This window comes from Enhydra lutris, unplaced genomic scaffold (genome assembly GCF_002288905.1).
Source record: "Enhydra lutris kenyoni isolate GAN:26980312 unplaced genomic scaffold, ASM228890v2 scaffoldscaffold34, whole genome shotgun sequence".
NCBI classification, from domain to species: Eukaryota; Metazoa; Chordata; class Mammalia; order Carnivora; family Mustelidae; genus Enhydra; species Enhydra lutris.
In genome coordinates this window covers 23,195,845-23,207,131 of record NW_019154118.1, presented here as the reverse complement: position 1 = coordinate 23,207,131, position 11,287 = coordinate 23,195,845, and the positions used below count along the sequence as shown (strand labels likewise).

General features: G+C 47.0%; 1 protein-coding gene across 1 annotated transcript in view; it reads left to right on the top strand.

The window, feature by feature from the left end:
• Positions 1-6,748: 6,748 nt before the first annotated feature.
• LOC111153908 (zinc finger CCCH-type containing 12C) overlaps positions 6,749-11,287 on the top strand; it is a 72,192-nt gene continuing 67,653 nt past the window's right edge. The window contains 1 exon segment of the mRNA XM_022513217.1: positions 6,749-6,835. Within this exon segment, the coding sequence (XP_022368925.1) occupies positions 6,749-6,835 (87 nt within the window).

The following is an 11,287-nucleotide window of genomic DNA, read 5'->3' as shown; positions in this document are numbered from 1 at the left end:
CTCCCGCAACTTCCTCTTCCTTGTGGCCACGGTACCATTTCCAAAAATAGTATCTGCTTATGTATAATATCAAATAGGAAGGGGTGGATAGTCGTACACGTCACCAATAACCGTGGACTTTAAAAATGTGTTTTTGAGGGACGCCTGGGTGGCTCAGTTGGTTAAGCGGCTGCCTTCGGCTCAGGTCATGATCCCAGCGTCCTGGGATCGAGTCCCACATCGGGCTCCTTGCTCAGCGGGGAGCTTGCTTCTCCATCTGCCTCTGCCTACCACTCTGTCTGCCTGTGCTCATGCTCGCTCTCACTCTCTCTCTCTCTCTCTCTAATAAATAAATAAAATCTTAAAAAAAATGTGTTTTTGAATAAATAATTCAAGCACCCAATTTAAAAGTTGAAAAGCTGGGGTGCCTGGCTGGCTCAGGCAGTAGATCGTATGATTCTTGATCTCAGGGTTGTGGGTTCAATCCCCACATCTGGTGTCGAGCTTGCTTACAAAGAAAATCTAAAAATAAATAAATAAATAAAATTCAAAAGCTGTAAATGGCTATGGAACAAAAAGGGACTCTCTTTTGCACTCTTTCTTTCTGATAATCATCCAGTCCACCTGCCCAGGACAATGAGCATTACCAGTATCTTGTGTGTCCTTCCAGAGATAATACAGGGCACATTTAAGCCCATGCAGAGATCTTCTTTGTCTTTCACACAGCTTGTAGCATACTAGATTCACTGGTATTTACCTGACTTCTTCCAAAACAATTCCATAAACATAAAGCCACTTCACTCTCTTTAATAGGTGAATTTGACATTCTAGTATAGAATTTGACATTCTAATATATGCAGATATTGCAATTTCTGTAGTTTCCTATTAAGAGATATTTAGCCTTATTCCTTCTTTTTTTTTTTTTTTTGCCTTTGCAAATAACGCTGCAATTAATATTCTCCTGGCAGTGCCTTTTCACATAGGATGCACTCTAACCTGAAAATTCCATAATTCCCTCTCCAGCTAGCTCAGTGATGTGCATTTGTAATTCTGTATACTGATTTCCTTTTAAAACAACAGATGCTCGCAGAGGTAATGAGGATGTTTTTGGTGCACTTGAAATTCCATGTTAAAACAAAAAAAAAAAAAACTTTTACACTTCTGAGTGAGGTGGGCTGCTGGGAAACATATGGCCCTTGTCAAAATAGCCAAGCAACACCTTAGGAACATTTTTAAAAATTCAACACTAAGTGTTCATCATTCTCAAAATTCCTATGTTGACCCAATGTAGTAAATGAGGGCAGCCACGCTGTCTGTTTCAGGTAGAAAACCAAGCGCATGACTGTATGACACAGCAGATTGAAAACCTTGCTCTTCTGCTCTCTGGTGGCCTCCGACAAATGCTAGGGGGAAAGAGAGTCATGCTGCTAATATGGAATCTTGTGGTAACTCATCAAGAGGAAGCAGTCCTGGGATTGGCCAAGAGCACATATCTCGTGTCCCCTGGTTTCCTTTCCCTGGGAACTCAGCGTTAAAAAGCAGCTCTAAGCCGTGGCTGAAGGACATGGGCAAGAATGTGTTGTATCCCTCCGTGTCTGTCTTACGCAGGTCATGGGCTTAGGAAATGGTTGTGTAGGGTCCTGCTCTTCAGAAAACTTGACATTTCCTAGATGGTTGGAATTAACCAAGACTCCTCTGGAAGACATAAAAGACACTGAATGAAAAATCACAGTAGTCATGTGGCTCCGGGCGTGAAGCTTGGCAACTGAAGAAAGTCCAGTGCTGGCCAAAGAGCTGGCGATGAAGCCCACAGAAGGGGCACTTGACTTTGTCTCAACTAAGGTAAGTGTTTTGGGAGAAATGGCTGAGGCAGGGGAAATAGTTCTCTCTCGTCCTTAAGTGTGTCCTCTGGGTACACACATTTTCAATGAGAAAACACACAAGGACGGCGCTACGAGAGCTCTGGGTAGAATAGAAGCCGTTGCCACGGGGGTGTGCCACTTTTGAATCTGAGGGTGACTTATGTGTCATCACTTTTGAGGTGTCCGGAGGTCTTCGAGAGGGTGGGTGGCCATTGGAAGGTCCCAGCTGAGACAGCCAGGTGGGATGGGACGGCCGTCCGAAACTCTGGTCTTTTGAGGTTCAAATGTGAATGTAGGTGTGGAGCAGTCTACCTGGGAGCTATAGATTAAAAAGAAGTGCTGCTCTGGCACTCATTCTCTCCACTCTGCCCCCACCCCCGATCCCCTCACCCCCCTCCCCTGCCCCCAGCCCCTAATCTGTTCTTTCCAAAGCATTTGCTTTGAATTAGTGAGGCTGTCCCAGGGCTTTGCCTACTATGAAGCCACAACCACTCAAATTCTTTAATTATGTGCAATTCAGAGTCACACGTCAAGGTCCAGCCTTGATTTTATAACTAAAATACAGATCAGCTGTCTCTCCAGAATTGGTCACAGCCAATGTGCCGTATTTGCCCAATGCCTATTTTGAAGTTTTCTTGTCAGACATTCAGCCTTTGTTCCTCAGTTTCACCACCTGCAAAATGCAAAGTGGGAGCAGATGAAAATGATCTCAAAGTTTTCTCTCATCAGTCGTGCGTTCTCTGAACTCCTTGGCATTTCTTTCCTATTTATTCTCTTTTCCTTTTAAGTAAATATAACTTGGAGTCAAGAAAAGATGATTTCCCTACTGCTTGTTTGTCTCAGAGTTGTAGAAGCATTTTATTTTTGTGAGATTTTCTTTCAATTCTGGTTTACTTAAGATGAACAACCACACTTGGTTATTATTATAATAGTGAGCATTTAAAGTTTTCATACCCTCTCAATAACATAAAAGTCTCATTTACCCAACTCTTTGTCTTTTCTAGATAATACTATCAAACATTTCCACATGAATATCCCACTATTACCACAAAAACATGCCTAAAACCAAACTATTCTAAACATTTGTTCAAAAAAGTAGTTCCTCTCGCCCTAAACTTCCCCTTTTTTTCCAGTCAGCATTACTATAGGTTTCATATTCACACTTGCAAAGTTATTTTGGACTTTTCCCCTTTCTTAAGTCCATCTTCGTCAAGTGTATGCAATCACTCGGTGCTTTTCAGGTCATTATGTCTCACTAAACTGTCCCCTCCTCTCCTCCCTCGCTATTTACTTCAGTAGTTCACGCCTGTTCTGCCATATTGGATGTCAGACTCATTTCCCTGTTCCAGTCCTTCCCCTTGCAAAACCATCCAGTAACCATCACAATATTTATTTTCCTAAAGTAGGATGTTCTCCATGTCACCCTGCATTCAAAACCCTTCACAATTCCCCACTGTATACCTGCCACGCTGAGCTCACTCTCCCGTTCTCTCTCAGTCTCTCGGTCTCTGTCTGTCTCTCTCTCCCCATTTGCAGGTCTCTATGTGATTTGGTCCTACTTGTCCCTGATCCCTATTTTCCACATTTTCCTGGCACTCCGTCTTTATTTACGCTATTCCATTGATACGACCTTCCCCATCTTCTCTGTCAAAATACTACTCCTCTTCATTATCCAGCTTCATTTTTTTGTTCTTTTTGAAGCCCACGGTCATCTGTGCCGTCTTCCCCACCACTTCAACTTAAGGCAACTCTTCTGTCCTCTGAAATTTCATTGCCTTTATTACCCATGGCACATATTTAACTCTCCTCGGTTCTCTTGTCTTCTTAGTTTTCTTTGAACTTTTGTATGTTTTTCTCTCCCCAACTACACAGTAAGGTAACTAAGGGCAGTTATGGGACCGTGTTCACATAACGGGTCCTGATGCTAGAGCGAGACGATGTTCTCATCCTTGCACTGTTACTTACTGGCTGTAATCTTGGTCTGCATTTTCTCATCTGTGAAATGGAAATAGTGATAGTTATTCAATCCTTCGCAGGGGTTTTGTGGGCATTAGATGAAAGAGCACATGCCGAGTGCTTGGAATGGTAAGCATTCACAAAATGTTGGCAATTACAATAATTATCCATGTCTCCTAGCTCCAAAGTACCTAATCTAGTGGCTTGCTCTGTAACCACACTTAATCAATACCGAATGGAATTCGTTTGAGTCAATGAGGGGACTAAGGTAGACTGTGTGGGTGATCTAGTGTGGACTAGGGGAACTCCTGGCATCACTAAAATCATGCCACAGATGCTGTCACTTATTGTCACCCAGCCAGACTCTTTTTAGGTTCCTGCCACTCCCTACTACTGCTCAAGAGACTTTCTGAGGGTTTGGCTCAGTGAACAAGGGATGATTTCCCAGAGCATCCCTCCCTTCCTGCCAATCGAAACTGACCTGGCTGCAGAGAGCAGGTTGCCAGACATACTAAAGGTCTTAAAGGTGATATGGGAAGAGTGGGCCAGAGAGCTCTCATGGCCCCCGAGGAAACCTACCAGGCTGCTAGTTCACTTAACAGGGCCCAAGACTGGCCTGCTGAAGTAGGAAGCAGGCTCAGCGAATGCACCCCTTCGTCTTGCAGCATGAGAATGCCCATGGGCACCAGCCAGCAGGACGCTCACAGTTGGGACCCCCTCATCAATAGCAAAAGAGCTGCAAATACTGGCCAAAGAAGTGGAGACATCTGTGCTGCTCAACTGAGCCATAAAGGCAGACTTTTTTTTTTTTTTAATTTTTTTTAGACAGCTGGAAACTATAAAGCTTTAGCCCCAGTAAGCATTATGGATCTCACTACCATTAAGTAGCCCATGCAAATTCAACAGATCCAGGCTTGACCCATATATGTGCTATTGAAAACAATTCAGAGGTAAGAAATAATTGTATTAAAGGTGAAAAGTGCCATCGAAGGCATGAACTCTGGTGTAGTGAGACAAGTATTTTGGATGCACACAGACCTCTATTCTTCATATTCGAACTGTGTCATTTCAGCAAATTTTTCTAACCTCAATTTGCTGATGGATAAAGGGGATTATAACACCTAGCTCACATGGCTGTGGTGACACATACATGAGATAATGCATTTGAAACAGGCTACCTAGTCTGTGGCACATGCTAGGGGCACAAGCCACCTAAATTCCCTTCCCTTTCACTCCACGAGCAGATGCATCCTGCCCAAGGCTAGGAGTGAGGCACCTGGTGAGAAGTCCACAGGCAGGTGACTACGATTATTTGAGCATTACTGAAATGTTGACCTAAATGGTACCAGGTGTTGGACAATTGACAGAAGGAAGAAAAAAAGGGCTCTCCTCTCTCGGTGCTTTTCACACTTGCAACTCAGTGCAGAGGGCTGTCTCCTCCCAACCTCTAGAAAGAGATCTGGATTTATCCTGGGCTTAACCTCGATTTTGACATGTTGCCATTTCCAATAAGGCCAGTTTCCTTGCCGAAAGAAGTCCTTCCCCCGGGTGAAATCTCAACAGCTTCATTCGTGTAAGTTGCCTTATTGGTCTTCTAATGCGGGTGTGGTTTTTTCCTCACTACAGAATGTGGATAACAAGCAAACAGGCGCGGGAAACTCGCCCTAAGTAGGCACCTTCTCGGTTCCCTAGACTGGCGGGGGAATGGTCCGCCGTTCTTGCCGGGAGGACGAGGTGTTGCCGAGCGGAGAGGCGCCCTCCTGGACGGGGCTGGGGGAGCCGGGACCGGAGGTCGGGGACCCCCGCCTCCCGGGCCCGGCCGGGGAAGGGGTGCGAGGGGAGGAGGCGCGGGAGCCGCGGTGGAGCCCGACAGGTTCCAGCGGCTCCCCTCACCCCTCTCCACGCCTCCCGGGTTTTCCCCTTGGCTCGGGGTTTCCTGTTTCAGTTCTCGGTGATCTCCAGCAGCAGGTGCTGGTTTGCCAACCTCGGCTCCAGAGGAGGCGAAGGAGGAGAAGGGAAAGAGGGAAGGGGAGGAGGAAGCGGCGCAGCGGCTGCGGCTGCGGCTGCGGGCGGGCGGGTGGCCGAGGAGCGAGGCGGCAGGCGGGAGAGCCGGGTTCGCTGTCGCCCGCGGAGCAGCGGCGCGGGCGGCGGGCGAGCCGAGGCCGCGGCGGGCGGGCGGGCAGGCATGGGGGAGCCTCCCGCTCGCCCCGCGCCCTAGCGGCGGCCGCGGCGGCCCAGGGCGGAGGCGAGAGGCGGCCGCCCGCCGCAGGGCCCCGGGGCCGCCCCGGCTTCCAGGGCATGTTGTGATGGCCGCTCAGAGGAGACCGCAAGTAGGTTGAGCAACAATTCCGTGTGCGCGCGCGGCCGGGGCGCGAGTTGTGCAAGCCGGGGGAGGGGGCGCCGGGGCCGCGGCCCGCAGGGAGGGAGGGCGCGCGGGCGGACGCGGCGCCGCGCGGGGAGGGCCGGGCTGGCCGCTGTCGCTGCGGCCGCTCGCCGCTTCCTCGCGGGGTCGGCCATGCCGGGTAGCGGCCCCCAGGTTTGTCCCTCGGGCGGCGGGGGCTGGGAGGGAGGCTGGCCGCGGCCGCGGAGCGGGGGGGGGGGGGGGCCCGGGGGGGGGCGGCGGGGGGGGGGGGGGGGGGGGGGGGCCGGGGGGCCGCGCCCGAGTACCGGGCGGAGAGGCCGGCGGACCGGAGCGGCGGCGTAGGGCGAGCTCCAGGCACCGGGCGGGGCGGGGGGCCCCTCCGCCCCCCGCCCCCGGAGGTCGAAGGAGGGGGGCCCGAGCGCCCGCGGCTCCCGGGGCTCGGGTGGGGCCGAGCGGAGAGCCCGGCTCGCCGTGGCCGCGGGCAGAGCCGTCCTCGCCGGGCTCTCGGGCTAGGGGAGGCCGGCGACCCGGGCCCCGCGGCCTAGGGCAGCGGTCCACTCTCGCCCGCCCCGGGGCACGGCCGCCGAAGATGGAGGCGAGCCCGGGCGCTCCGCACGGAAACGGACCCACAGCGCTGCTCCTGCGGCTCCGGACGCCGCGCGCTCGCGGGTGAGGCGTCCTCCCGCACCTGGGATCCGGCCCCAGCCATTAGCCTTTCATTCCGACCCCCGCGGAAAGCCCTCCGGCGTCCCGGTCCCTCCCGCGCCCCTCACCCCGCAGCCTCGCGCGCACTCCCGGTTCCACCTCGCGTTCGTGGTAGATGGGCTGCTGCTTCCCATGTTCAACCCCCCGCACGGACGTGTTCGGGATCGAACTTGGAGGAGCGAGCCCTGCTCTCCTTCCCCAAACTGTCTGCCCCTTCACCCCTTAAAGCCCTTCAGAAACAGCCTTCGCTTCCAAGTGCTGATTACTCTGACTGGGAGGCTTGCCATTTGGGTAACCGTTAACAATACTGGTCTGTGCTCTGTGTTTGGTGATAAAGAGATGAAATACGAATCCAGATTTAGGGAAAGTTTTCCTATTGGTTGCAAGACTGTGTTGGAGTATCCCCAGGCCGGTGAGGCGCTTATTGATTCAGATTTTTTTTTTTTTTTTAACCATCTTCGAATAGTTACAGAGACGCTTGGAGCTGGTATATTTAGAAAATTGGTAAAGTTCATCAATTCTTTACTCGTTTCCTTGTTTAGTTTTTCTAGAGCATATCATAAACGGAGAGCAGTGGCAATGTCTCAAAACACTTTTGGGGCTTCTCCGGGAACCACAAGAAGTCAGCAATAGAGCGTACTACATATATGTATATAATCTGTGTGTGTGTGTGTGTGTGTGTATTTATTTAATCTGTTTAGGTTGTAGAAGGTATGACTCCCATTTATTTAATTATATGTAAATGAATTTTAATAGCAGTTTCTTTAATTGGTGTCATCCAGTGTTCGGCTATAAACATAGCTTCACCAAATGTTTGTAAAATTATTTTACCATCTTACCTCCATTCACGTGTTTTCTTCCGATTTGGCATTCTTATTTTAAGTTACCCAAACCTGTCTATTTGAAGGTACCCTTAAATATCAGAATGATCTAGTAACCCTCTATCTATAATTCAAGATGGTTGAGTATTTTTAGTTTAAGGATGGGTTTTACTTTCAAAGTACGTTTAAATTCTACCTCAAGCGTCTATTTGGTCATCACTGAAGTACTCAAACGTTACAAGCGAAGTAAAATGAACTTTTTAACAAAACAAAAAGGCCAGTATTTTTTAAATGGCATTTGATAATGAACGTCTAATGAAACTAGTTTTATTATAAAGGAAAATATTGGAGAATAGGAAACAGAAACTTGGAATGTTTGTATGCAGATGGGAGTTTTTATTAGTCACTTCCTTTTACTACATGTTTTAATTACAAGACTAATTAAAAACATCCTATTTTCTGTCACTGGCTTCCCTAGAGCTATCTTCATGGATCACATTTGCCAAATTGGACCTTAGGTGCTTCATGGAAATTCTGTTTTTAAATTATTTTCCTCATTCTACAACTGGATTGCCTTGTTTTCATTCTAGCAGACTGGATGGTTTTTTACATTAATTTTAATTACTGTAACAGATATAAAAGTGTTACCATCATTTTATAACTCTTAGTACCATTTCTGTGCCCTTTTATATCTTCTTATACTCTTTTTGGGCTTTTCCTTGTTTTTGTAGATAAATTTGGAAGAATTTTCTCATGCTGATTTGATAGCAGTTTTAAAGAAACGAATATAAGATAAGTAGGAGACCTTTTTTATCTTTTTAGTTAGAATGGGGGATTGTAAAGTAATCTCCTGTTGCTGCCCACTTGACACTGGTACACTTTTATTCCCTCAGCAGATAATTAATTTAGTATTGATCTAGGTGCTGCATAGGGCTCCTGACCTCTAAAAGAAGAGAGGTTATGAACAGATAGAACATAACGCTAGATGAAATCTACTAAGTGGGACAAGCAAGGAATAAGAAATACGGGGACTGTAGTAGGGAAGCCTGCACGCCAGGTCTGAAAGGTAAGACGCAAGTGGGTAGAGCTGGGGAGGAGTCATTTCCAAGTGAATAATGCTGTGAGTCAAGGAAAGCAGGGAGTGGGTGGGCCAGTGTGTCTGGAACATTAAGTAGGTGATAGAAGTAGTGAGGGATTGAAGTGGCAAAGATGGTTTCAGGATATAGCTTTTATTGGAAGGAGACATATTAAGTGAGAAGGTCAGGGCATCACCAACATGGGTTAAATCAGGTTTCCAAATCCAAACTGAAGTAAAACCAAGTTAAAAATACTGAGATTCTGGGGTCTGATCTCAAATCTGCCAAACGCTGAGAAAACAAAAACAGATACTTGTGTTTTTAAGCACTAACAGTCCCTATGGACCTACAACCTAGAAAATCTCATGACTTAACAAAGCTAGGATTTTTTTTTTTTTAATTTTATTTATTTATTTGACAGAGAGAGAGAGAGAGATCACAAGTAGGCAGAGAGGCAGGCAGAGAGAGGAGGAAGCAGGCTCACTGCTGAGCAAAGAGCCCGATGCGGGGCTCGATCCCAGGACCCTGAGATCATGACCTGAGCCGAAGGCAGAGGCTTAACCCACTGAGCCACCCAGGTGCCCCACAAAGCTAGGATTTTAAGATTCACCAAAAAACATGTTACAATTATTGCTGCTGTTTCGCTAGTGGCAGTTCAGAGAAGTGAATTGAGAATATGATTTTGTACACTGTTTCATCCCAGAATATGTCTCCAGGAGCTCGAAAAAGAAGACTTTATAGGATACTTGAGCTATTTAAATGAGATGGCATGTGACAAGTACACCCTGTCTGGCACATAGTAATTTTGATACTTGATGGCGTAAAGATGATTTTCAAATCTGTAATGTGGAGGTTATCAGTTCCCTGTCTTTGCTTCAGGTTTTTTAGCTGACACAGTGATAGCTATTCTGTGCTGGACACCGAGACCCCAGGCACCGTGCTTATGCACTGCTTTTGTTACCCTCGTTCTATAGATGAGGAAGCCCAGACACAAGAGTTTAAGTAACTTTAAGTTCCACATCTAGAAAGTTGCAGAAGGGAGTTTGAACCTATGCTGTCTGACTTTTAAAACCATGCTCTTACCCCTTGGGCAGGTCTGCTGCCCTGTGATTCAGTTTTTACTCTGTTCCTTGAAACTGTGTCCTTGTGTGTACCCATGTTGACACACATCGTTTGAAAATTAAGAGACGGGGGCGTCTGGGTGGCTCAGTGGGTTAAAGCCTCTGCCTTCGGCTCAGGTCATGATCCCAGGGTCCTGGGATCGAGCCCCACATCGGGCTCTCTGCTCAGCGGGAAGCCTGCTTCCCTTCCTCTCTCTGCCTGCCTCTCTGTCTACTTGTAATATCTGTCTGTCAAATAAATAAATAAAATCTTTAAAAAAAAAAAAATTAAGAGACGCATGATAATTAGCATGATGGGTCTGGAAGATAAAAGATATGTTAACCTTTTCTCTATAAAGTACTCCAGTGACAGGACAACATGAAATCCTGTCTGGCCAAATTGTTTGAAGGCAAGGACCTTGTCTTTCCAGCAGGTTGCTTAGGTCCTTAAAAGATAAGCGCAAAGGCAGTTTTGGTCTGGTATGGCATATGTTAAACAGCAGTGTAGTTCCACCAAAGAGAGCTTTTTTTTGGGGGGGGGAGGTGGATGGAAACCTCAAAGGTTTTTTATGAGTAGTGGTTTTTAGTGATTTTTCCAGCACTTATCTCTGATTGTAGTAATGTAATGTACTTAAATGTGGAGAACTTAGAAAACGAAGAGAAATGTGAACAATTTTTAAAATCCCCGTAACCCCAAGATAACTAACAACATTTTGATGGGTTTCCCTCTTTGATTTTTCTATACATTGGCAAAGGATTGTTTCACTTGGCTTGCAATAGAAGATAATCCCCCGTAAAGGATAGTTTACATGGTTCTATGTCACAACACTAATAGTAATTCTTAATGCTCCGTGAACTAGCCCACAAGCACATGTCTGAAAATAAAAAGTGTTCTGCCTTTAAGGTAATTATCAAATCCCTGAGGGTGGGTAGGGGAAAAGTAGAAAATCCCAGGTTGTCCTGTTTGCTTGGAACATTTTCTCCTATTCCGCTTTACCTTTTGCCTAGCCCACATCCCATAGTGGAGGCCTCAGCTCAGGCCTCACTTAGTTTACTCTTGTACTTTTAAGATTTGTAACAGTAGATAACATTTAATTGTGCCAGTCATTGTTCTGGGTGCCACACATGAATTAATGCGTGTAATGCCTACCACTGCTTCCTTCATGGGAGTGTGTGCATAAAAAGATAGATCTTTTTCTTGTATAATTAGAATGTTACTGTTTATAGAGCCTTGTATCCCCCCTTTCTATCCCCAATTAGCTTACACTAAGGATTTTCTCATGATATTAAAAATATTTCAGGGCGTGAAACCTGGGTGGCTCAGTTGGTAGAGTGTCCAAGTTTTTATTTCAGTTCAGATCATGATCTCACGGTCCTGAGATCAAGCTCTGGGTCCCGGTCTGCGCTCAACGGGGAGCCTGCTTGA